Here is a 25,440-nt window from a genome sequence, read left to right as displayed (position 1 = left end):
TGAGGAAACAGCAGAACAGCAGGCGTTTATTTAGAGGCAATCAAACATGTATAATATATATATAATTTTTTTTGGCTAAAAAACAAAAATCAAAGCAGTGACAATAGTTGGCCACTTTCCCTTCAATGCAGTGATGAGAATTATGTTTATGTCCATATTTGCATTTTCAGGCTGTTTTTGTGAAAATCTACTGGATGACCACAGTGAAACATCAAAACAACAGGAAAGTAACTACATCTCTTCCTCTGTTCAGCTGAAAATGAGAGATACATCTTTGTTGTCTTGTTTTCTGTCTTGTCTAAAGCTGAGTTAAGAAAAGTTCTTCTCACAGATCCAGAAGTGTGAAATGGAGCATCCTTCATCATTCCAATTGTTGTCAGAATCAGGATTTTTTATTTCCCCACAGTTTTCACCTGTGTTACCATTAGGCTCCCCAGAACCCCAGAAACTGAAAACAAACAAGAAAAAAACATATAAGCTTTTAGTAAATAAGAACACTGTCATGAGGCATTTTATTGGCAGAAACACACTGGATGTAACCAAGCTAAACCCAACATTAATTCATCACTTTCCTTTTTTTAATTTACAGAGAGAGAGAGTTATATATCACGTTAGTTATTCATTGTGATGCAAGAAACTTATGTGTGTACCTTCTTGCTAGCGGAGTCCCATCCACCCATTTCCATGTGCCTTCACTCTCTGCGTCCGTCAGTCCGAACCACATGAACTTCTTGAATTGTCTTGTGAAAGTCTGGTTTATAAAGAACGAAATAGTCAAATATCAGAACAGAATTTAAACTGATTTCAGTGTATCCTCCACCTCAGTTACCTTTGTTCACAATTTGCACCCTTTATCCAACACTATGTTGGTACTACATCTGTCTTAGACATAGAGTCATATATGTACACAGAGCCACACACCTGTTCTTCTTTGCTGTTGATAATCATCAGGTCTGCTCCTTCTTGAATACAGTAATTTCTACTTTCTTGCCAGGTTTTCTTGGTAGAAGAAATGTAATACAAACTGTCGCCGAAATGCACCCATCCTTGTTGTGTGTAGAGAAAAACAGTAAGAACCTTAATATCTCAACAACAGCAACAAGAAGTAACAAATGATTTTCCATCAGGGTGAGACGGCAATTTGTTATTTGGAAAAAAGTGGAAACAGAACAACAATAAAGACAACCAAGCATGACTGAAATAGAGCAGGAAATAGAGAGCAAAAATAAATATTAGTCAAAATTGCTAATCACTTACAAATGAGATTTTGAACCACTTTTCCACCGGAAGACTAGTAGCAATAACTCAGCTGTATAGTGCAGCAGGCATTGTTTAATTTCATTATTTTACTTAGTGACTGTGGTGTAATGTAAACATTAATAGTTTGGCACATAACCTGTTGATAGAGTCCTTTGTTGTTGTTAATACAACTGCTCTTGTTCTTTGAGTGAATAGTCTGTACGTCAAGCCAAAGTAGTTTTTTTGTTTTTTGTCTCAGCAAGAACCGTGAGACCACAGTAACCTCTTGTACTTTTCAGCATGTCTCCACCCAGCATGTGCTTCCTGTCTAATTTAATCAGCCAGGCAACGCAAGCAGACTGTATTGAGCAAAGACATGACAGCAAAACCACATCTATCATGCTTCCTGGCACAGTAATCAACAGCAAAACAAAAAAAAAAAAACCCACAAACCAACAAGACAATTATGTTGCAGTTAGCAAGTTGAACCTAATTTTCAACTGCTCTAAGTACAACTGGGTAGTTTAACTTTAATTATTTTATAAGATGATCCAATGTTTTGTTTGTAAAATCTTACCTTTTTAAATAACTACTGACCATTACTGTCAATCAAAAGTAGTGGACTAAAAAAGACTGTATTTCTCAGTAAAGTATGGAAAGTTTGGAAAGTAATATATATGTACCATGAAACTGTCTGTAAGTATAGTGCTTGAGTACTTAGTAAGTTTCAGTGCTTTGGCAGTTTGCATTGGCATGAAGATAACAGCAGAGTAATTGCAACAACTGTCAGATTATCGAGTAAAAGCCTATAATAAACATGACTTAATACAACTAGTCAGCTTCATCCAGGGAAAATATTTTGCTCATGTATTATGTCTAATAAAGTTTAAATGCTTATTTTTTTATTAGAGAAGTTATGGAATCAGTGATAATGGTGTATAAATCTGAACATTTATTATTACTTTTTAAGTGAAGACATATTGAATTGTTTCTGCTTTTTTTTCATCATCACAACACATTAGCTTTCTTCTGTGTTACTTACTGTTATTGACTTGGAGAGAAACTATTAGTCAGAATATTTAACTGGAAACTTTATGAGTAACTCAACGCTTATGTCTTACACACTCTTGAATCCAAGCTTTTATTACTGATGTAGTTTCATCATCATACTTACCAAGTGTTTTCAGCTTCCTCTCCGTCTTATCTCTCTCTTCAGCCTGGTTTTTACATCTAGCTTCAGTATCTGAAACAGAGTTTCTGTAGTTTCTTGCATCCATCAGGTTTCCTCTACTTGATCTAATACTTTGTTTTTAGCTTTCAATATACAACTCAGTCTCCCAGAAATTACATTTATATACAACTAATTTACAACAGCAAATAAATTTAGTAGGAAACTAATTGTGACCATATTACATTTTATCTTAACATCAGAAGATGTTGTTCATTTACTTATTTGGTCTTTGTGATTCTGGCCCATGTTGACACGACTGCATCACTTCATTTCTGCATTTGTCAGCTGTGCATTCATGCTGCCAATCTCCTGTTACATCACATCCCAAAAGTGTTGTTTGGATTCAGATCTGGTGACTGGGGAGGCCACTGAACTACACACTGAACTCATTGTCATGTTCATAAAATCAGTTTGAGACTTTTGATTTGTCATATGGGGCATCATGATGCTGAAGGTAGCTGTTAGAAGTTAGAGAAATTGACAGATCTTCAGATTCCAGATCAGATTGTTTGAGCAGTTTTATCATACTTACCAGAGATGATCCTCTTTAACGCAGCATTTTCTTCAGTCAGGTTTTGGTGGCTGGTCTCAAAGTCTGTTTGAGAGGTTACCAACACAATCTGATTACACCCACAGCTAAAAGGACAAATCACTTTAAACCAGACTTTCCAAGCTGGCTCGTGTCATGATGATACATGTGATATATTGTGAAGTTACACAACCCAGAAATATTTCATATTTTATTTTCATATTTTATTTTATTATGGTTTATTAATCCATTTTCATATCTCTTTTTAGGATTAGATGTTGGACATGTTTTCTATATTAACAAATAAATGCTTAAAGGGATTCTTAACTACAGAATAACTTAAATACATTTTAACCATAGTCATAATCCATAATCTATGAATCCATAAGGTTTTGTTCAGCACAAAGAATGAGTAGGAGGTAATTTCTTTATGTTCTGTATGTATAAATTAATTTTAACATGAATTTCATTTGTTGCACAGTGTTAAAAATATGTTTAGAAACATGCTTCTCGAAAGTGCCCAGGGCCACGGATTGTCACACTGTAAGTGCTCAAACTGTGGTGGTGACTTTCTGCGCTTTCACGTTTCAGAAGTGAGATGTTTAATCAGCAACAAGGATGTTAAGATGACTCACAGAGAATATGGCGCTGGGGAATGTTGAGAGTAACTTGCAAGATACACAAGAGCACAAAGCTCACAGATTTAATGTCATTATTTTACTTGGTGACTGTGGTGTAATGTAAACATAAAGAGTTTGGCACATAACCTGTTGACAGAGTCCTTTGTCAGACTGGGGGGTAATTCCAGGTTACTGCTGCTGCTGCATGACTGGACAATTATGACTGTTGCATAGTTTAATTTTATTTTCTGTTACGATGTCCTGTGCTTTTAATGTAGCTGCTCTTGTTCTTTGAGTGAACAGTCTGAACGTTACGCCAAAGTAGTTTTTATCGTCTCAGCAAGAACCTACTGTGAGACCACTGTAACCAATCTTATTATTACATAACTGATGTTGGATTATTATTATTATTATTATTATTATTATTATTACATTAATGTGTGAGCAGCATTTCAATGTCACAGTTAGCAAGCTGAAGCTTATTTTGTGCTCTATGAACAGCTGGGTAGTTTAACTTTATTTTATGAGATGATCCAATGTTTTGTTTGTAAAAATAAATATAAAAATAATGAATGATATTATACACCCAGATTACTGGAGTGGTTTTATCGTACTTACCAAAGATGGACCTCTTTAACGCAGCATTTTCTTCAATCAGGTTTTGGTGGCTGATCTCAAAACCTGTTTAAGAGGTTTCCAACACAATCTGATTACACAGCTAAAAGGACAAATCACTTTAAACCAGACTTTCCAAGCTGGCTTGTGTGATACATCACTGCACTTTTCCCAAAACATTCCACAAATGGAGTGAAGTTACACAGACCAGAAATATTTTATCCAAATCCATTTTCATATCTCTTTGTCTGAACTCATTGTCATGTTCATAAAATCAGTTTGAGACTGATTTGTCATATGGGGCATCATGATGCTGAAGGTAGCTGTTAGAAGTTAGAGAAATTGACAGATCTTCAGATTCCAGATCAGATTGTTTGAGCAGTTTTATCATACTTACCAGAGATGGTCCTCTTCAACGCGGCATTTTCTCCAGTCAGGTTTTGGTGGCTGGTCTCAAAATCTGTTTGAGAGGTTACCAACACAATCTGATTACACAATTACAGCTAAAAGGACAAATCACTTTAAACCAGACTTTCCAAGCAGGCTCGTGTCATGATGATACATGTGATATATTGTGAAGTTACACAACCCAGAAATATTTTCTATTTTATTATCATATTTTATTTTATTATAGTTTATTAATCCATTTTCATATCTCTTTTTAGGATTAGATGTTGGACAAATTTTCTATATTAGCAAAGAAATGCTTAAAGGGATTCTTAACTACAGAATAACTTAAATACATTTTAACCATAGTCATAATCCATAATCTATGAATCCATAAGGTTTTGTTCAGCACAAAGAATGAGTAAGAGGTAATTTCTTTATGTTCTGTATGTATAAATTATTTTAACATGAATTTCATATGTTGCACAGTGTTAAAAATATGTTTAGAAACACGCTTCTTGAAAGTGCCCATTGCCACGGATTGTCACACTGTGTTTAAGTGTTCAAACTACGAAAATGTTTCAGAAGTGAGATGTTTAATCAGCAACAAGGATGTTAAGATGACTCATAGAGAATATGGCGCTGGGAAATGTTGAGAGTAACTTGCAAGATACACAAGAGCACAAAGCTCACAGATTTAATGTCATTATTTTACTTGGTGACTGTTGATAGAGTCCTTTGTCAGACTGGGGGGTAATTCCAGGTTACTGCTGCTGCTGCATGACTGGACAGTTATGACTGTTGCATAGTTTAATTTTATTTTCTGTTACGATGTCCTGTGCTTTTAATGTAGCTGCTCTTGTTCTTTGAGTGAACAGTCTGAACGTTACGCTAAAGTAGTTTTTATCATCTCAGCAAGAACCTACTGTGAGACCACTGTAACCAATCTTATTATTACATAACTGATGTTGGATTATTATTATTATTATTATTTTAATGTGTGAGCAGCATTTCAATGTCACAGTTAGCAAGCTGAAGCTTATTTTCTGCTCTATGTACAGCTGGGTAGTTTAACTTTATTTTATGAGATGATCCAATGTTTTGTTTGTAAAAATAAATATAAAAATAATGAATGATATTATACACCCAGATTACTGGAGTGGTTTTATCGTACTTACCAAAGATGGACCTCTTTAACGCAGCATTTTCTTCAATCAGGTTTTGGTGGCTGATCTCAAAACCTGTTTAAGAGGTTACCAACACAATCTGATTACACCCACAGCTAAAAGGACAAACCACTTCAAACCAGACTTTCCAAGCTGGCTTGTGTGATACATCACTGCACTTTTCCCAAAACATTCCACAAATGGAGTGAAGTTACACAAACCGGAAATATTTTATCCAAATCCATTTTCATATCTCTTTTTTTAAGATGAGATGTTGGACACATTTTCTATATTAGAAAATGTTCTATATTAGAAAATGTTCTATATTATATCATATCATGTACAGCACTCCATAGTGACATAAAGCTCAAAATAAAAAAGCTATTGGCAAGTTGGCAAAGATATAAATCTATGTATAAACATTTCTTTATCCTGTTACTGTTAGAAACAACACACACCACCAAAAACACACAAAAGAGATTGAGAGCATTTACTGTGATTCAGAGAAAATATCTTTAGTCCTCACTTTTTTAATTTGAGATGGTGTGAAACACTTTGGGGAATGAGGCTGTTAAACTTAGAAAAAATAATTTAATCCAGAAACAAAATGCCCACAGCTTACAATTTAAATAGTAATTTAGTAATTAACAGTAGGAGATGCATGAAATATACAAACAGTGAAAGAAACGGTCTACATTATCGCAAGATGAAATAAGCATGATGCTAAATATTTAAATATCTTAGGCAATAACAGTAAATGGTAAAAAAAAAACAAAAACAAAACATTACTGATATTTTGCATGAATAAACTAATCTGAGAACCTGAGTGCAAATGCTCTCATTTGTGAATACTACAAACTATTATTATGCATTTGACTTCATGAATAATAGGCAACACAAATACCAAAGCTGTGCTCATATTTGCACGTCAAAAGATGTTGTGTTCTCTAAAATTTTCATAAATTCAGCAAAACCACAAGAGAGAAAATACTGCAACAAAAAAAGTCCTCTTTCAACACAACAAAATAACAACCAGCCAAACAAACCAGCAATCAATTGAATCATAAGCTCATACTGAAATTTATTTAGTGGAGACAAAATTAAAAGTAAAATTAACAATTGTAGACAGTCTGTTTACTGCTCCCTATGTTTCCTGTGACCTGGACATGAGACATAGTTTTTTAAACATGTTTTCAATACCACTCTGAAAACAAAATAAATCTTATTTTCACTGAGAGACCATTGTAATTGTTGGATGGGCTTGGAGTATCTCCTGAAACAATGTGCTGCAGTGTGATGGAACGTTATCCACTATATCTAGTGGACAGTACTGTAAGACGGCCGGTCATTGTTTACAGTTTAAGCTGTGCTCCAGTGCTACCTCCTGTACATTAAACAGGTGAAGCAGGCAGTTTCTGGGTCCTGGTATTATGTGCTGGCATGCTGGTGGACTGTCACACTGACATACTGGGATGCTAAATAGAACTCAGCCATTGTTAATGTTATGCTGTTATACGGTCACTGTTTGGTTTGGGCACAAAAACTACCTGGTTCAGAAAAAGATCATGGTTTGAGTCAGAATTTGTACTTCATTGTGATTAGACCACCTTTGTTGTCACAGTTAAGGTTATGAAACGGTCATGGTTAACAGAAACAACACTTTGTGGATTTTCTCTATTGCGCTACTACATCACCCAGCTTTCTCTGAGGATTTGATCACAAGTGATTCTGATGTAAAGTCACGAAGGTGACTTACAAATGTAAGTCACCAGGTCACTTAAAGCAATTGTTTTTGTTTGTTCAGCCAAAATTTTTTTTTGTTGTTTTCAAAGCTATCAGCCACATCTTGGGGCCTGCCTCAGATCATTTAGTCCTTTGGTTATGTCTGCATATTTGTTTTGCAGCATTTTCCTTCTTCAGGTGGTTACAAAGGGACTGTATTTCTGTATTCATAGTTCTGTATTCATACCGTCTCTCACCGATGAGGCTGTTGAAACTGGTCCATAACTGGTTTCTTTTTCTAGTCAGGTCATTGAAACTGGTCTGTAAAAAGACTTTCTCCATTTCCCACTCAGAGTAGGATTAACAGATAAAGAACCTGTCAGTCAGTATTATTTTATTAGGGCTTTGGCAGTGTGCCAACAAAGTACTCACATAGGAAAGCCAGAATTATGGCTGCAGCCAGGAGGAGAAGACACAGCAGGATAACTGCAGCAACTTTGCAGGACCTCCTCTTTACTTTGTCAGCACCTAAAGGTAAAATGCAATGTTAGTCATTTGTCTGTGTTTCAGTGTCAGATCAAATAAAATTAAATCAGCCTTTGTATTATTGCAGTGTTTAATGGGTGCTTGGACAGTGATGATGTTTAGAGCAAAAACTCACCATTGAAATTCAACTATCCATAAGTATGAAACATATTTTTGTTTGAGCTGACACAAATTCACAGGCAAACATAAATTTCCATAGCTTTGTAGGTTACATGCAACTAACATGCATTACTCAATAATGAGTTCTCATTTTTAAAACTCTTCGGTCAGCAAAGCAGAAGTTAACGTGGCCTTAAATGTAGAGTACAAAACAAAATTACTGTGCATTAGACTGAAAGGTGCAACATTCTGCTACATGTATGTGTACGTGTCCTTTTTTTAAAAAAATGTATTACATTACTGGAATTACTAAAGGGTAATTTTGTGTACTTTTAATTATCTTATGCAAAAATGGCAAATAAATAAACACCTCGAAGCATATTGCTGCACTTCTTATTAATTTACGAGAAATATACTGTAAGGTAGAACAATCCATGCAATAACTGAGTACCAGTCTGTTTGCTGTAATGAAATGAATTGATTTGTTCCAAATAAAATTAATGAAAGCTACCCCAAAGACAATAGTGATCCGTACTGTAATGCTACCACAGATGTGCATTAAGTGTTTCTGTTGCATTTGTGCATTTTGGATGTTAAAAAATAAACTCGAAATGCTTGTTACCAGTCGCAAAACACTGTAATAGATGTCTTTTCCCCTTGTCCCTTGCTCTTTGATGGTCTCACTACATTACTGTGTCATTACTGACACATTATTTTAGCATTTGTTTTCCTTCAGACAGGTTGTTTTTTCTGGTTCTTTTCTGTTTGTGTGTTCCTGTGTGTAAAGGTACATGTATAGAATACACATGCACCTGCCTGCATGTATTCATTACCTGAAAGTGCAGCTCCATCGTTGTTTGGCTTCAGGTCGTGGATCGGAATATTTTCAAAAACATATTCTGAACTGTTAACCTCTCTGTTCCGTCTGTTGTGATTATTGAAAGGTTTCTCAAAATTAGCATAGATATGCGACATTTGAGCCATGATGTGCAGCTGTGCCTTCTATGTAGCCAGGGGTCTGTCTACAAAACAGGAAACAGACGGCTGTGGCATAAAGTATTTTAAGGTGATCACTGTTGCCTGAGGCCTGAACAGCTGTAGCTTTTTGGTGGTGCTTTCCTGTTTGCTGAGCGCTGTGTTGCGGAATCTCTTGACTTTCACACTTAAACCTATCTACTTACTCACTTATTAACATACTCACCAACCATGAGGTTCATCCAGTATCTATCAGTATTCACTACAACATTCACAATTCACAACTTCACAACTGTAGTATGCACAACACTGTCTGGCAACCAGTCGGATAACTTTTACACACGTTTCCAGACTGCAGTGAAAGCATTTGAAATATAGTTCCATCGGAGCGATATTGAATATTTTATTTCAATAAAATTTTCCCCACCATTGAAATTCAACCATCCATAAGTATGAAACACATATTTTTGTATGGGTCAGCACAAATTCACGTACAAGCATACTTATTCACAGCTTTGTAGGTAACATGCATCTAACATGCATTGCCCAATAATGAGTTCTTGTTTTTAAAACTGTTCGGTCAGCAAAGCAGAAGTTAATGGGACCTAAACTGTGGATTACGACACAAAATTTCTGTGCATTAGACTGAAAGGTGCAACATGTTTATAACTACAGTATTTCACCTTTTTCCCCGTGGTATTTTTGACAAGTAACCACCTCACTCACATTTAAAAACAATGATTTCATCAGTAGATGTGGACAGTAATAATGTATAGGTAAATTTACTAGTCATCAGTTGGATAGGGGCATCCCTGGTGTTTTCATGTCTGATTAGGGTGCGGCCAAATTGTTGTTCCGTATGAAAGAAGGCTGAGTATAGATAGTAAGGCCCATGTCAAGAAACATCACTCCCAGCTCTGTTTTATTTCAAATTTATCTTTCACAACATTTAGCTCAATATTCTCATGTAGACATGGGTACAGCTTAGGTTAGTCTGTGCAATGCTCTCAGTTTTCACTAACACTGCACACAAATAAGCCAGAGTAATTACGGTAATACAGTCTTACAGAAGCAGCACTGGCCACCTCCATAACATAAGGTGTACATGATATGTTACATCGTTCCCATCCAAAATCCAACTCACTCACATATACAAAGGATTGTGGAATAGAATACACTGTGCATTCAGATTGAACATGAAGAGAATTCAGCTTCAGCTTTGGTTGTACATGCTGACTTACAGAGCCACTGTCTTCTCACAGATCCAGGTGTTTTGAGTGCCACATTCTATGTCATTCCAGCTTTTTTCGTCTTCATGAAACCTTATTTCTGTGCAGTTTTCATCTCTGTCGTAATACTTGTTGGGTTCTCCGGGGTGCCAGTAACTGAAACCCCCCCAAAAAAACAAATCATCTTTTCACAAAAAACATAATCCAAGAGGCCATTTGATGGACAGCAACATGCTATAATGTGAGCAGTGGTGAGGTTGAGTAAAAGGAGCGAACCTGTCAGTCAGCGGGGTGCCATCCACCCATTTCCACATCCCGTTTGTCTCACTCAGTCCAATCCACCTAAACTCTCGAAATGTTCTCGTAAAGTCCTTGTTCACAGAGAAAAACAGTAGTCAATAATTAATAGAAAAGAAACTTTCTATCTGTCCCACCCCTCGGTGACCTCTTACTCATTACATTTTTCACTCTTTCTCTAAATATTGTCTTTCTTAAGCTCAAACTCATATACATCCGCTCACAACACACCTGTTCTCCTTTGCTGTTGATAATCACCAGGTCTGCATCTCTCTGCAGACAGTCATCTCTACTGTCTTGCCAGGATTTCTTGATAGAGGAGATGTAATAGAAACTTGGGTGGAAATAAACCCATCCTTGTTGAAAAAGGTGATCTGTTATGTGGGGGGAGAGAGAAAGACCTTCAATATCTGAGAAGTAAAACGTAGACTGTCGAAACTTCATGAAGCCTGGTGTGTGCCACTAGAATGATCGTAGGGTTTCACAGTGAGTGATTATAAACATTTACTAAAATGACCCATTTTTAATTCATCGTAGCACCTGCTGCTGCTCTATGAGTTGGATTTTATTTACGTGTATGTTTTTCCTGTACAATAAAACTGACAAAACTGTGTAGAGGGTCATCAAACCAGTCTGTTCAGCAATGACATGATGTGTCAGGTGTTACCAAAGTTCATCAGTTTTCTCTTAAGGTCATCAGACACCTCAGTCAGATTTTTGCAACTGGTCACAACACCTGAGGTCTCACAGCCGGAGCTGTCTGAAAGAGCAGAAACAGGAACTTCACATTACATTTAGCCAACAGTTTTCCACACACTGGGGTAAATGGGCACTTTCACGTGAGGAGATCGGGGAACAAACCAGAGAACCAAATCTGCATGTGTGATTAAATGTATACTAAACTCTACGCATACTGGACCATACTTGCATTTCATTTTATTTTTAAAGTAAAACTAAAAATTAAGCATGTGGTAAGTGGGAAGTCCCATCCTCCTCTCACGTAAAGTCTTATATATAGTTCTTATATATAGTATATAGTTCTTCCTAAACTTCCCCAAACTTGTGTCTCCACCTGAATGTTGCCATCCACAAATTTTTATGCAATAATAAACAAGCCCTGGAAATGGCAGTGTTACTGAATATTACTAAACTGGATAAAAACTGTGAGCCTGACGGCAGAAACATAGCATTCTAATGAGGCATGGCTATATTATCATTAATCAGGTCGTCTACACACTGAAAAACATGCAGTGAAAACTCTCATTTAAAGTGACTGTAATAGTTTGTATTTATAATTATTCAAACTTTGGTAGGAATGTCCACTTTCTGCTCTAATAAAATCGTTAATTTAAAAAAACTCTGGGAGAAATACCGGACAAAAGTACACAGACACAGTTTCAAACAACTCACAAAAGGCCAGATGCAGACAAATGTTGAGAGCAGCTTGAAGGATACACAGGAGTCCAAAGCTCACACCAACCAGTCTGTAGACTTTTCTGCCTGATAGCACAGATCACACAGACACACACAGAGAAATCATTTGATGCCCAGCAGCCTATGGCGAGATGCAGGTTTACTATGATGTATTTGGCTGAGTAAAACCTCAGACATGCTTGAGAAGATGGACTGATCAGTTATTCAGATAACTCACTGAAACTGCTTGTTGTAAAGTTGTAAAATGCAAGCATCATTAAGTTTGAGGACGTAATCGGCCAATGTCATTTTAGAAATGTTCACATGACAGAAAATAATGAGAAACTGATTTTTCTTTCAATTTTTTTTATTATGCACTGAACTGTAGGATTTCTGTCTTACCTGAGGCAGCAGGAGTCACTGCACCAGTGTGGCTATTTGAGGCAGGACCTCTGGCTGATGGATCAGGTTGATTTACGTAGTCCATGCTGATCTCAGGTTGCTCTTCATGGAAAACCCTCATCATATATACCCACTGCCTGGAGACAATGGTAACGATGTTTTCCAAGAATAAGTGAAATGGTTAACACACTCCTTCTTTGACATTTTTCGCTTTCTCAATAAAGCAACACGTTCTCTTCCTCTTTTTTCAATCGTATATACCAGCCTTGACAGCGGGGCTGCGTTTTTTTCCCCTTATGAGTCAGAGTGTGTGTGCATCCTCATGGAAAAATGTGGTACCGTAGCAGGAATGACCACTGAGGTGGTTTTGATTACTTTTTCCCAGTTTCAATCATTGTCGTCCACTCTAAGACATTAGATAAAATTAGACCACCTTGTGTTGGGATCACATACTTAAACATATTGAATAAGTATTGCACAGTTCACCTGTTAGGCCAAGCTCCATTACTCCATACGCACAGATCTGGCATTGCAGCTGGCTGATGTGATCCCATCTCAAGATGGTCTCTAGTTTCCTCCTTTGATGGCTGCTCCAGCTAAAACATGTAGATTCTTTGTTACCTCCAAAGTGGAAAATATAAAATTTTCAAAGAGGCTTCCTGTGTTTCTCAACAGGGGCTCTTCAGATTCTGTGTGACATTATATTTTAATACACAAACAATTACTATAGACTTCAATCCAAACCTTGAGTCAGATTTTCCCTTTTGAAAACAACTAATTTTTCATACAATTCTCTTCCTTGTAGAGTTTTGAATTATGAATTAACAAGATGCAGATGAACTGAACTCTCACCTTTGCAGAACAGTCCTCTCATCCTGTTTCTTTGGTATTACAAAATGATCATGACTGGAACCTTCACTGCGTTACTCTCTGATACTTAATGAGCCATCAGTCTGTAAATTATTACCTCAGAACTTCAGTAAAAAATGAATTCTCTGCTGCATTGTAAAGTCTGGGCTTTTGATTTTACAAATTAAACAGATAAAGTAAGAGAAATTAGAATCAGAGGAATTTGTAATTAAGGATATTAGGATTACTTGCTTAAAATTACATTAGCCATGAAATGTAGAGACAGCACACATGGCTTTGTTAAAACATTTCACTGCAGAGAAGTGGATATCTAAAGTCATGCAGTAAATAGTCATGCAACCATGTGACAATAGAATTCCTAGAATCACAGTAACATGCTATGTTGAAATCATCGGTTGCGCTTGCAAAGATTTCCAACATTTCGTGTACTTCTTGAGGTCTACTGCTGTGACCTAATCTCTTTCCTCATACAAAGCAGAAGTAGGCCACACGAATGTAAGCACGCAAAAATGGCACTGACTTTTGAAACTGCTCATCTTAGATGATAATAATCAGTTACACAGCTCATGTCAGATTCATCTTAACCTTGTCTGATATGTCTTGAACCAGTGCTTTGCCCTCCTTGCTTCAGTTTCCTCCCACGGTCAGATAAATTAACCAAAACAGGAAAGAAGAAGAAGAGGAAGTTCTCATAACTCATTTTTGAAGACAGACGTCAAGCTGAAAAAGGAAATGAATTCATTGACTTTCCAAGATGTGAAACCACAAAGACATTACTTGCACAACACAGAAACTGTTATTTATTTATTTCTCTATCTAGCCATAAAATATTGGCCTTGCAGGAACATATGGTGCCAACAGTCAATTAGGTATATAGTAGTCAGATCTATCTTGACTTATATACTGGCTTTCTCAGGCTTTCTTCTACATCACAGGAATACACAGGATGCACAAACCCATTTCTAACAAAAAGTAATGATGTACACACATCACCCATATTTCAGATAATGTGCACAGTTTCATAGAGTGATGCTGTGAGATGGGGGTGAATATTAAATTTGAAAGATGTTTTGTTTAAAAAAATGATTTGTTGAACATTCTCACTGTGTTTCTGGTGTGCTAAATCATTAACTTCACTTAAATGTTTCAGTTAAAATCAGTCATATCATCAGTCAAGTTTTATAAATAACACATGGTACAGGTGATTGTGGGCATTTTGGACACTGACTGTGTGTAAATCAGGCTTTTGAATGTTTCTCTATTGAGAGAGATCTATAATATCAATATAGTTATTAATATATTTAATCATCAACAAGGACATTTCTCTCCTCCCTTTCATTACTTTTCCCACAGATGCATAAAGATGACTTTTGAGGCAGTTCTATGTATTGCAGTACGAGTGCAAAGGTAAAAGGAAAGTAAAGAAATGGTTCGTATTAAAAGTCCTGAGTTACATTTAATTTCATAACAAGTGAAATGTTTTAGTGTGAGTCACATGCTTCATTTCCACATGACTTCCGTTATTTTGCTATTTACTAATTTTGGCATCAACCTGTAACCCGTGTGGTAATGACGTGTTCGTGAATGTTTTTGGACACGCACCAGCAGTGGGAACAATTAATTCACCGGTCAGTCGACCCAGGGGTATGCAGCGAATGGAGATGCCGGATTATTTGAATGAGCGACCGAGACGAGGACGGAAACGCAGCACGGATGTAAATCAATCCGGTAATAACACACATTATCTTACTCTATATCCTGACCAAACAACACTGGCAAATATAGTAGTATTTTTTTTTTTTTTAGCGGCAGTAGTAGCATTTCAATGTAACGAGGAGAGTGAGCAGGGACCGTCTACAAAGTGCAACACCGAAAAGACATCCAACAAAAATATTCAATAACTTCACTCTTATACAGTGTGCTGTCACCTCACATATCAATGATGTTCTGTGGTTGGTTATACTACAACACTTCGTTTTTAATGGTCTCAGTATTTTTTAAGATTAAGTGTAGTGGTACCAGATTCTCATCAAACACCAGGAGACTGATGATCTGATGGTTAAACAAAACCATCTAGTTTTTTCAAGATTTTTTTTTTCCTTAACTTTGATTCATTTTAACCAGAACATCTTCAGCACCGAAACCATGTCAGAAGACGTCCTATTTGCTTTTCACAAACCAGAACACTAGTTTTGGCTTCTTTGAATTGACATATAGGCCTTCTTCTGAGAAGGATTAAAGTTTGGTTTGGGATCTCTTCCCAGTGGTCATTTGCTGAAAAGTGGGGTTTAGGCTTTACAGTTTATTGCTGCATTACAGTTCCAAAAAAAAAAATAAAAATAAAATATTTGTGAACCTCCATTTGTTTTTATAACCAAATAAATGAAAAGATACAATCAAATCTGACAGGTGTTGTCCAGTTCAAACATTTTCCCCTGTGGATCAATAAAGTTTATCTAAGTCTAAGTCAGTTCTCTTTGTGAAGATTCCACATAATACTGGTATAAAGATCTGCCAACAATTGTGTGGGCATTTCTTCTTTCTTCGTCATCTTCCTCTTGAGCTAAGGGGCTGTCTTCTCATTTTTCTGTTTGATTTTTCCACAGGAATCTTCCTTCCTTTTAAGTACTGCATGGCCTTCTAATTAATCAGAACAAGTTATACCCTTAGTTTGCCATATTTTGACAGTTTTCGGAAGAATTACATTAGAGTGATTTGTGGTACGGAGTGTTCATTTGTCAGCATTTCACAGACTGGGAGATTGATTGACCAACTCAGGAAGAGTGAGAGAGGAGTCTGAACTTTGACTCTGACCTGACAATACCTGTAGCATCTAGGTATAAGATCGGTGGGGTCGTCTTTCTCAGGCTTTGCTATGCCTGAGAAAGACGACTATGCTTATTCCTTTTTCATTATACATATGTACACCAAATGGATAAACTTCAAAGTGCTATATGTCCCCAGATATCTTGTGAAATTTTAAGTCACATTCCTTCCTGATATTTTGAGTGAGGTACGTCTTGGTGAGAACATCATCAGTTCATAACTTTTTCTAACCTCTGAACTAATCACTTTAAGAACATTTTTGTTCAGACTTCGGGTTATTTTTCCTAAAATTAATTCAGCATCGGGTGATTTTTTAAGTTTACTACAGAACAGCAGGCTTACTCCTGTATGTAATTCTCCCTCTTCTTGTGTTTGCTGCTGGTCTGAATTTTCTTTCACTTGTTTTGCAGTATTTCACACTATAAATTGTATTTCACACTATTTTAAGGAAATGTACAAACTGGCGAATAACCTATATCTCTGTTTTTATGTTCCCATGCTTCATTGTTCTGACCAGAAGTTTCCATTCCACCTGCTGCTGCCCGTAAGTCTTGCCTCTGAGCTTTCCATTATCTTCAAATTGCCTCTCATCTAGGTAAAGAGGGCCAGGAAAAACTAGACTCTTCTGTCAAGATTAAAGGAGTTTGCATAGTAAATCCTTTGGGCCCAACACAAAAGCTACAGTTGGCACTTTAAACAAGTAGTACTTGAACTTGAACGTGTGAATACATAACTATTGTGTGGTGATTTTGCAGAGAGAAGAAACATTCAGGTGCTTTTCCTCTGCTTTGGTGGGCTGTTTATCATACAAGCTATTCTCAATGTTTCCTTACGCCTCACTTGTGAGTATGGTTTCTTATCTTTGAAAATCCATTTCACCACCATATTGCAAATACAACACACTGTGGCGTAATCTGACTGTTGCTATAAAAGTTTCACAAAGAAAACCGGAAAAGTATTTTGATTTATTTAAATTTAAAAAGCAGATTTCTTTCTTTTTTTTAATCAGTGTACTCCAACAAGGAATTGCCTCCCTCGGACTGCAACACAACTTCTTTTAAAGACCAAAATCAGGAGAAAGAGATGAGAATTGATTGTGAGCAAGGCAGGCCTTCTTTTTGCAACGTTTTACACGAAAGATTCTGCATCTTGACCAGAGAAAAAAAACAGCTTGAAGACAGAAACACTGAACTCATGAACACGTTAAAGAATGTGGAGGATGAGAAGAACAGACTGGAAATTATAATGAGGGGTGAGACAAAAATTAGGTTATTTGATCATCAGAAAGTAACTTCAGTTATTCTTCCTGCCTTCCCTTTTCATTCGAATAATGTGTTTACCTACTATGAGACAAATACCTGTACATTTGTAGATTTTGTTTTAACCTATGTTCTATATAGAACAGCAAATATAGTGTTTTATTAAAAAAAAAAAAAGATGACAGTGATTGATTGTTAAAACATTAGTGATGTATTAGGCTCTCTATAAGACATTAATAGAAATTATAATATTACTTTAGATTTATCATTCTAGATATGAATATGAATATACAGCTGTAATTATATAGTTAGTGTCTGTTATGAAGGTGCAAATTACATAACATTACTTTACTTTTATTTTCAAGTCAAGTCAATTGTCAAAGTCGGAGTTATTTTTGTGCTTCCCAGCCTCTACTTCCCATTCAAATACATCAGAATTTAATATGTGCTGTGTCTTCTGTTTATTTCGTCCTCCAGAGCTGAGTGGTTGTGTGTCCTATCAACAGTGTCCTCCAGGCTGGAGGGAGATCAACTCCAGATGTTACTTCCTCTCTGATGACATTAGGACATGGGAGGAAAGCAGAAAAGACTGTAAGAGTAAACTAGCTGACCTGGTTGTGATCAGCAGTGAACAAGAGGAGGTAGTGTGAAGTAAATCTGTGTTTCAGTGACATTCTCAGTGCTGAAGCACAACTTTTACATTCTCTGTCATCTCAATCTCGACAGAGAGCCTTGTACCAACTGAATGGGGAAGGTGTGCTCTTGTTCTGGATTGGGCTGCATGGCACAAATGGGACCTTCAGATGGGTGAATGGAGCAGCACTGACTGAATCGTAAGGCCTTTAGAATAACCCTCAATCCTTCTGCTAGGCATCAGATGTCAGTAACACAGAGGTGAATACTGTTTAGGAAGGTCCACCTGTAGCTATGCTTGGCTCATGCAAAAGGACCAGGCTGCAGATTTTATACTTCAATTCCCACTGTTAACATTGCCATAATTTATATAAAGTTTTTTTCAGTGTTTGGAAAGAAATACAAACATAAGGTAAATTCTCAAATCAGAATCAAGTCAGTGAAACTCATCCCTTCCAGCAGATGTATCAGATTTAAAGCCTCTCAGGGACTGGGAGGGTGGGACTGTGCCCTTTGGGCTGCTGGAAGGCTTTTAACATGAAGCATGTGTGGAGAAATTTGTGCTGTGGAAATTTACATTATCCTCTAAACAACAGGATTTATTGGTTGCAAAGACCCCTAGGGTTTTATACTGTTAGTCAACTGTCAGTCCATTAATCCAACATGAATAATTAAACCTCATCTCACTGTAACTGTACTGTCCTTCAGATTTTGGCAGTTGGGTCAGCCGGATCATGGTGGCCCTAACAACAGAGAGGATTGTGTGGAGATGTATCACAATAACCCGGTGCTGCATACTTGGAATGACGCCCCCTGTGAACACAAGCAGCGCTGGTTGTGTGAAAGAGATCCATGTATCAGTTAGAGTTAGAGTCAGCTCAAGAACATAATATAATACTTATGTCTATGTAAGTTACTTAGTGTGCTTTTGCATGGAGCAAAACAAAGAAGTGCACATTTAAAATTAAAAATCTGAGTAAAAGTTGATTTTTAAGCAACGATATGCAATAACATCTAAGATCAACTCCAGATGTTACTTCCTATGGAGGATATGGGGAAATAAATGAAGCAAATCTCATCAATTTGAACAAACTATAAGCTCCTGTGAACAACTTGGTGATATAGTTTTCAATTTGATAGTATCTCAGTTAGACTTTGAGCCTTACTTTGTGTTACTGGGAGGTACTTTGTGGTACACTTAATGCTAAATTGTATGTATTATTTTTTGGTAAATGATTGTCTTGACAGAATATTGTCAAAAAACAATCCAAAACAACAATATGACAAATCAATAGAAACTGTATACGTAGGTATGGTCTTATCTTTGGCAGGGACATTTTTTGTTCGATGGCCAACATAATATGCACACTTGCTCCCTAACTCTCTTTTCTCATTCATATGCACACCTGTGTGCACACACAAACGCACATAAAGAGCCTGACTCTGCAGAACGTTTACTTGAATTGAATGTGTGCTTGCTGACATAAATTGTTTTAAACTGGATCTTTGCTTCAAACTAATACAAATTTAAAAAAAGATAGATTTCTCTGAATGAGAAATCAGAGAAATCTACAAAAATACAAAACATTTCCTAAAATTGACGACATTTCAATCAGTCAAGGAAATTCACTTTTCCTTTAACAATCATTGCCTTTGGAGGCTCTTCTACTTCAGGATGTCGTAGCAGTCCTCCACCACCTGAGGCCGCAGTAGAACAAAACATTTTACACTCAGCAATGTTACATCTCCGCCATTACGAGATGGCAGCAAACAGCATTCTCAGCAAAGAAATGAATAAATGGCAGTAATGTTTCCTAAACTGCAGATCTCAGAAACATTTCAGTTAATGTATGAATCACTGACTGTCAATGCTCATATTATCAGTGGACATGTTTTTATTGATGCGATTCAGTGTTGTCACACACTGAGACTGCCAAAAAAAAAAAAAGCTTTTCTGTGATGTTAGTCACAGACAGGTGACTGTCAGTCAAATAAATAATTACCTTGAAGCTTTCTCAGAAAATCTTTTCTCTATTTGTTCATGTCTTCAGACCTCTTTACATCGTCAGCACCTGAAAGTTGGAGTCAATGTTTATCATGTGTTTTTCCCCAGTATGAAATCAGAAAGAAAATCCTGTCAACTCATACATGAAAATGATGTCTATTCATGTAACAATGCCGAGAACCAATACAATCCCCAGATCCAGTGTGTGATCATTGTGAGTTGAATAAAGCACGGGACATTAAAACACATTTGGGAGAGCAATTTTATAAATGTATAAGAACAACATGCGATCATAATGTTTTGTACTAACAGCAGATAACATTTGTGAAGTAGTAACTTCAGTAACAGTAGTAACTGTGGGCAATGTTCTGAGATATTCCTTGAACCTCTAAAAAACAAGAAAATATGTTGTTGTATGAATAAGCAGACAGTTACATTTAAGTCTTTGTGGACTTATTGTAACTCAGCATTTAATTGCCATTAAAACCACTGGCCCATTTATTCAGGCATTGTGGCTGAATAAATGGGCCAGTGGTTTCCTCTATTTTCTTCCCGAAAACATAGGTGACCAAGTGACCTCTAGTTACTTCCCAATTTCCACTTATCAGACGGACCTACAGTATCGTCATATACCTGCTAAAATACAGAGAACAGAGTACATCTGAAATAGGTTGAGTGTAGGGATAAAACAGTCGAGGCGATACAATCATGTCTGAGGATATCTATGCTAAGCCAGACCTCACCAAGAAAGTTAGATTTCAGACAGAGGAGAAGGAGGATGGAAGTGCACATGTCTGCGATAACAGAGAAAATGTGACGATTTACGACAACTACCGGGTAGAGGAGAATACGCCGCCTGAGGACCAACAGCAAAGTATTTACCTGTCTTTCTGTGTCTGTCTGACTTTCCCTTATGTCCTTCATATTATAATCAAGATCACCTTTTTATTTACAGTGTTCGTTACAGAACTTGTTATTAGAAGCACATCCTACATTAATTATTTTTTAAACTTAACTCTCATCAGCTGTTTATTTGTGCTCTCAGCCACTTCAGTGAATGTACCTCCAGGAAAGAGGAATCTTGCCAAAGCTGCTGCGGTGTTTGTGTCGCTGCTGTGTCTTCTCCTCCTGGCTGCTGACATTGTCGTGGTGGTCCTGTGTAAGTTTTTCAAATTCATCTGTTCAAACCAATGGTTATGATGAACTACCCAAATATATGTAAGTGATCTTTCATTATTCACACTTGGATTCCGGCTGTGGCAGTGATTCAAGACAAAAACCTCAATGCCAACCTGACCAGCGAGAGAGACAAACTATGGACAAGTTACAGTGAAATAAAACGGCTCAATCTCAACTTGACCCAGGCCACACACCTGTTAGAGAATGACAACGACCTTTTGAAGGCCATGAAAAACAACCTCACCAAAGAGAGAGACGACTTACAAAAGCGACTCGGTGAGTGAAACTATGAATAATGAATTTAAATAAAACAATAGTTTGACATTCACTTTCATGCCAAGAATTACATGAAAGGATTGATTCCCTCATGCATGTATAGTAACCGTGAAGCTGGAACCAGCACCTTGTTACAGCTTTGTACAAAGACTGGAAACAGGCAGAAACAGGTAGAATAACTCTGTACAAGTTAAAACTCACCAGTTAAAATGTTTTTTATATATTTGTTTCATTTGTGCAAAAATCAAAGTCTAAAATCGAGGTTTTATGTAAAGGACTGTTTCTTGGCTGGAAGCAGTTTCCAGCCAACTAGCAGAGACTCCAGTCAGTAAGTTACTGGTCCCAGTCAATAAAGCCTAGGACTGCATAAAAACAACTGAGCTTTCGATTAATTTTGATTTTTATTTGAATGATCAAACATTATCTTAAAATCCCAAGATCGATCTTTGCATTTGTGCCTTTTCTCAGTAATCATGTACATGTGCATGAAACATTAAAAGTAGTCAGTGGTTATTTGTTGTAAGCGGCTCAGTTAGGGCTACACCATGTGTTAAAGGTCAAGGAAAACAAAGTCTTGGCCCACAGTTTCATAACCAGTTTTATAATTTAGCTGATATTTTGCACTTTATTTTATATTCTGGGAATAAACAGTGTTGCTCACTTGCTGACTGTAAAAGAAATTTAAAGTCTCAGGCTAAATTCTGAGAAGTGCTTTATGCAGTACTGGTATTTATGTAACTGAACCGTCAAGAATCAAACTGAATTGAAATGAATCAGGAGTTCAGTATGTAGCCCCAAGATATACAGTGAACATAACGTCCACTTTGATTTTTTTGGCACAAGATATAACATGCTAATTAGTGAACTTTGCTGGCAGGCAGATTGTGTTACTTCTGGACAGAACCAAGCTGTTTCCAGTATTTGTGTTAAGCTAAGCTGACCAGCTGATGGTGGTATAGCTTCATGATATAGGAGAGTGGTGCCACTCTCATCAAATTGTCTGAACTGATATAAATTAGCACATTTTCCAAAGTAGCAAAATATTCCTTCAGTAAGGTTTCCAGTTTAAGCCACTGCACAGTACAACATACTGTATAGCATATAAAAACTGAATGTGGTGTAATGTTATGTCTTGTTGTGGGATCACATGCAGTGTTGTGACTGAAGCATATTGTTTTATGTTGTTAAACAGAGGCATCAGTTTGTCCTGACAATTGGATTAAGTTTGGAAACAGCTGTTATTCATTTTCCACCTCAAAGAAAAGCTGGAGTGACAGCAGACAGTCTTGTGAAAAGCTTGATGCACAGTTGGTGATCGTGTCGAGCGAAGAGGAGCAGGTGAGTGGGGAAAAAAAATTCCTTTCTCTTGACGTTTTTATTGTTGACTGAGTACTCTTATTTTATTCTCTGCATGTAATCTTGTTTTAAAAGGCCTGTAAATCTTACAAAAATACCAAACCTGCTTCCCTTCCTAAAGTCCTCTTTGTATTGGAACAAAATAGGTATTTGGCCTTTCAAAAAGATGGAAGAGGAAAACTAGGCTTGGTGCGCTAAAGCAGGTTCAAATGTCTGAAAAGGGGAAGAGAGGTCAATGACTTCTGCAAGGCAGGGTAAGAGGGGAGATGAGAAGAAAAACAAAATGGAAATGAGGCACTCAAACCTGTGAACACTGTGATAGAGAAAGCTCATTTTGTTTTGTTTTTTAACCTCCTACCTGCAAAATGATACAAGCTTTTTAGGTACATCTAATCTACCACCTGAATGTCTCTCTGAAATCTAGACATTTCTCAGCGTATTTGTCAATACCTGGATTGGTCTGACAGATGAAGAGGAAGAAAATGTCTGGAAATGGGTTGATGGATCAGTGGTCAACACCACGTAAGGCATTTTCCAATTTCTTATTTACTGACAGTCACTGTGCTACATTCATGATGTATGTCAATATATGTTTAGAAACTGACAATAAAGACCTGGTGTGCATATAAGTTCTCTCTAAACTGTTTGATACTGAGCATCTAAGGTCTGATTCCCAGATGAAGCAAATGTGCTTTCTGTGTTTTATTTATATTTTATGTTTTGAATGTTTAAAATCATAATTATGGATAACCTCATAAGAACATGCTGTGGAGGTACAATTCACATATGTCAACAGCACTGATTGCTAATATGTTAAAAATGGTTTAAATTTTTGGCTGAGCAGTTTTGGTTCATCCCTAGGTACTGGAAAAATGGACAGCCGGATAACAAAGGTTATAAAAATGATGAAGACTGTGTTCAAACTAACAGTGCATCTAATGATTTAAATAACTGGAATGATTTGACCTGCACTGAAGACTTACACTTCATGTGCGAGAAAACACTTCAATAAAGCATCTCTGTGCTGGATTTTTCATGTGTAAATAAACTTCTGAGATCAAATATGTAAATAATGTTATACTGTTAATTATTTGTTGAAATTACAATAAATAAATAAATAAATAAGTACATTTCTCTGATGGCCTTATTAATTGAATGAGAGAGTAATTTAGTACCTATTATAACAACATCACTATCATGAATGACCAAATGGTACTTTAAGGTATAGAGACAAGACTGAGGGAAGATGACAAACTAGAATGTCACTAATAGTAATAAAAATTTAAAAAAAAAATTAATTGTTATAAATAATGTTTTTAATAAAAGAATGTGAATCAATACAGTAATTATTTCAGTGTCACAATTAAGCTTAAATCAGCAGTTGAAACTAGGGACATGTCTCATTTCCAACCAAAAAATGGCTCCATTGACAAAGCATACTCTTTTGTAACACACATTTTTGCTTCTATAAAGCTGTACATCAGACAACTTGAACTTCCAATATTAAAATTTGAGTCAAAATACAGAATCTTGATTTGGGTTAAAGCACTATTTTCAGTTCACCTGTAAAAGGGACATTATGTTGTGTATAAACATTTGTTGTAATGCAACCAGAAAGTTCCAGTGTAATTTTTTTTTCTGAAAACCAATGAAATAGAGTACTCGAACATACATGTAACTATTTTAAAGCCATAACTATGAAGCACAGCCTAATGTTCCTCAACAGCAAAAAGAATGTACACTAAATGTATATTAATGATAATAAATACTCCATGTTTTGAAAACTTCACATTGTAATTTCCCAAAATAAATCTTACTTGTAAATTAATCATTAACAGTTGAATTTCATTTTTTTCTTCCCTGAGTTTTATGGAAAGCATATCAACACCAAAGACATACAGTTTAATCTGCAGATAATGAAGTTACTCCGGCTGATTGGTCCTCTAGTCTGGTGGAAGATGGGCGGAGCTGTGCCGGGAATTACATCAGTTTAGCAGACTGTATATATTAATAAAAATGATAATGAGGTATGAGTTGTTCCATTCCCCAACAAGTTGAACAAAACTGACTATGGGGGAGAGGGAGGTGTCAAGAGCTCTAATAAGCCGACCTGAGTGAAAACACCAGTGCATTTCCTACAATTCTATGATATTTATATATGAAAGTTCACACCTTTAGAGGACTACATTTCAATTCAGTTCCCTCCACTTTGTATTGTTTTGGTCAGTTGCTTACTGTTTACCATTCACTGACTTTAAACACACCTTCCAATCACAATCATGCCTTTTCCAGTAGCAGTGAACAAGGCAGCTTACAAAGGGGAAAAATCTTCATCTAAATCATGTTTATGTGAATGCTGTGATTACAACACCAACCAATGATGTGGTAGAACAAATGATTATCCCCTTAACAAAAAAGTGCTATGGACTTTGAAATAAGTCCAACTCATTTTTTATTCTGTTGATTTGTTGCAGAGTAAAAGTCATTAAAAGTGTGCATTAACACTGAAAAGTCTAATGTAAATGAGATCATAGACAAAAAATTTAATTGAGTTTTTGAAAATTGA

At 36.5% G+C, this 25,440-nt stretch overlaps 4 protein-coding genes across 9 annotated transcripts; 2 read left to right on the top strand and 2 right to left on the bottom strand.

Moving 5' to 3' along the window:
- On the bottom strand, positions 1-9,270 carry LOC121180670 (CD209 antigen-like protein E). Of its 2 annotated transcripts, XM_041036267.1 has the most exons (10): positions 8,988-9,270; positions 7,942-8,037; positions 5,800-5,862; positions 4,632-4,694; positions 4,238-4,300; positions 3,003-3,065; positions 2,414-2,482; positions 922-1,046; positions 651-751; positions 1-448 (listed from the first exon to the last, which is right to left on the bottom strand). In XM_041036267.1, the coding sequence occupies exons 1-10, from the start codon at positions 9,136-9,138 to the stop codon at positions 310-312; spliced, it is 933 nt and encodes a 310-aa protein (XP_040892201.1). In that variant the 5' UTR covers positions 9,139-9,270; the 3' UTR covers positions 1-309. The 2 variants fall into 2 exon arrangements, with proteins under 2 accessions (XP_040892201.1, XP_040892203.1); XM_041036269.1 differs by lacking the exons at positions 4,238-4,300; positions 4,632-4,694.
- Positions 9,271-9,555: 285 nt separating this feature from the next.
- On the bottom strand, positions 9,556-13,015 carry LOC121181251 (CD209 antigen-like protein C). Of its 2 annotated transcripts, XM_041037114.1 has the most exons (7): positions 12,957-13,015; positions 12,471-12,607; positions 12,066-12,155; positions 11,323-11,415; positions 10,887-11,029; positions 10,635-10,729; positions 9,556-10,514 (listed from the first exon to the last, which is right to left on the bottom strand). In XM_041037114.1, the coding sequence occupies exons 1-7, from the start codon at positions 12,998-13,000 to the stop codon at positions 10,367-10,369; spliced, it is 750 nt and encodes a 249-aa protein (XP_040893048.1). In that variant the 5' UTR covers positions 13,001-13,015; the 3' UTR covers positions 9,556-10,366. The 2 variants fall into 2 exon arrangements, with proteins under 2 accessions (XP_040893048.1, XP_040893049.1); XM_041037115.1 differs by lacking the exon at positions 11,323-11,415.
- Positions 13,016-14,898: 1,883 nt separating this feature from the next.
- On the top strand, positions 14,899-20,054 carry LOC121181250 (CD209 antigen-like protein E). 2 transcript variants are annotated; one of them, XM_041037113.1, is made up of 7 exons: positions 14,899-15,068; positions 16,687-16,710; positions 16,922-17,008; positions 17,176-17,418; positions 17,903-18,066; positions 18,152-18,258; positions 18,767-20,054. In XM_041037113.1, exons 1-7 carry the CDS (start codon positions 14,987-14,989, stop codon positions 18,921-18,923), a joined length of 864 nt encoding a protein of 287 aa, XP_040893047.1. In that variant the 5' UTR covers positions 14,899-14,986; the 3' UTR covers positions 18,924-20,054. The 2 variants fall into 2 exon arrangements, with proteins under 2 accessions (XP_040893047.1, XP_040893046.1); XM_041037112.1 differs by having other exon boundaries at positions 16,684-16,710.
- Positions 20,055-20,209: 155 nt separating this feature from the next.
- On the top strand, positions 20,210-23,979 carry LOC121181249 (C-type lectin domain family 4 member M-like). 3 transcript variants are annotated; one of them, XR_005893996.1, is made up of 6 exons: positions 20,210-21,222; positions 21,327-21,518; positions 22,711-22,856; positions 23,021-23,128; positions 23,299-23,396; positions 23,736-23,749. XR_005893996.1 is itself a non-coding variant. In XM_041037111.1 (6 exons), the coding sequence occupies exons 1-6, from the start codon at positions 20,772-20,774 to the stop codon at positions 23,884-23,886; spliced, it is 867 nt and encodes a 288-aa protein (XP_040893045.1). In that variant the 5' UTR covers positions 20,210-20,771; the 3' UTR covers positions 23,887-23,979. The 3 variants fall into 3 exon arrangements, 2 of the variants coding, with proteins under 2 accessions (XP_040893045.1, XP_040893043.1); XM_041037111.1 differs by lacking the exon at positions 23,021-23,128 and having other exon boundaries at positions 20,210-20,937; positions 21,109-21,222; positions 23,736-23,979; XM_041037109.1 differs by lacking the exon at positions 23,021-23,128 and having other exon boundaries at positions 23,736-23,979.
- The last annotated feature ends 1,461 nt before the right edge of the window (positions 23,980-25,440 follow it).

Source organism: Toxotes jaculatrix, chromosome 4, assembly GCF_017976425.1.
Source record: "Toxotes jaculatrix isolate fToxJac2 chromosome 4, fToxJac2.pri, whole genome shotgun sequence".
NCBI lineage: Eukaryota > Metazoa > Chordata > Actinopteri > Toxotidae > Toxotes > Toxotes jaculatrix.
The sequence above is the reverse complement of the archived record's forward strand: the minus strand, read 5'-3'. Positions and strand labels throughout refer to the sequence as shown.

Coding starts and splice junctions, on each gene's coding strand:
- LOC121180670 (XM_041036267.1), bottom strand. CDS start 9,138: ATGGCTCAAATGTCGCATATCTATGCTAATTTTGAGAAACCTTTCAAT. Junction 5,863..7,941: donor CATAATTCTGGCTTTCCTAT/GTGAGTACTTTG, acceptor CCTCTTAAACAG/GTTTTGAGATCAGCCACCAA. Junction 3,066..4,237: donor GTTAAAGAGGTCCATCTTTG/GTAAGTACGATA, acceptor CCTCTCAAACAG/ACTTTGAGACCAGCCACCAA.
- LOC121181250 (XM_041037112.1), top strand. CDS start 14,987: ATGCAGCGAATGGAGATGCCGGATTATTTGAATGAGCGACCGAGACGA. Junction 17,009..17,175: donor TGTTTCCTTACGCCTCACTT/GTGAGTATGGTT, acceptor TTTTTTAATCAG/TGTACTCCAACAAGGAATTG. Junction 17,419..17,902: donor ACTGGAAATTATAATGAGGG/GTGAGACAAAAA, acceptor TTCGTCCTCCAG/AGCTGAGTGGTTGTGTGTCC.
- LOC121181251 (XM_041037114.1), bottom strand. CDS start 13,000: ATGCCAGATCTGTGCGTATGGAGTAATGGAGCTTGGCCTAACAG. Junction 11,030..11,322: donor GAGAAAACTGATGAACTTTG/GTAACACCTGAC, acceptor CCCACATAACAG/ATCACCTTTTTCAACAAGGA. Junction 10,730..10,886: donor TCAACAGCAAAGGAGAACAG/GTGTGTTGTGAG, acceptor TCTGTGAACAAG/GACTTTACGAGAACATTTCG.
- LOC121181249 (XM_041037109.1), top strand. CDS start 20,772: ATGTCTGAGGATATCTATGCTAAGCCAGACCTCACCAAGAAAGTTAGA. Junction 21,223..21,326: donor CATTGTCGTGGTGGTCCTGT/GTAAGTTTTTCA, acceptor CGGCTGTGGCAG/TGATTCAAGACAAAAACCTC. Junction 23,397..23,735: donor GGATCAGTGGTCAACACCAC/GTAAGGCATTTT, acceptor GTTCATCCCTAG/GTACTGGAAAAATGGACAGC.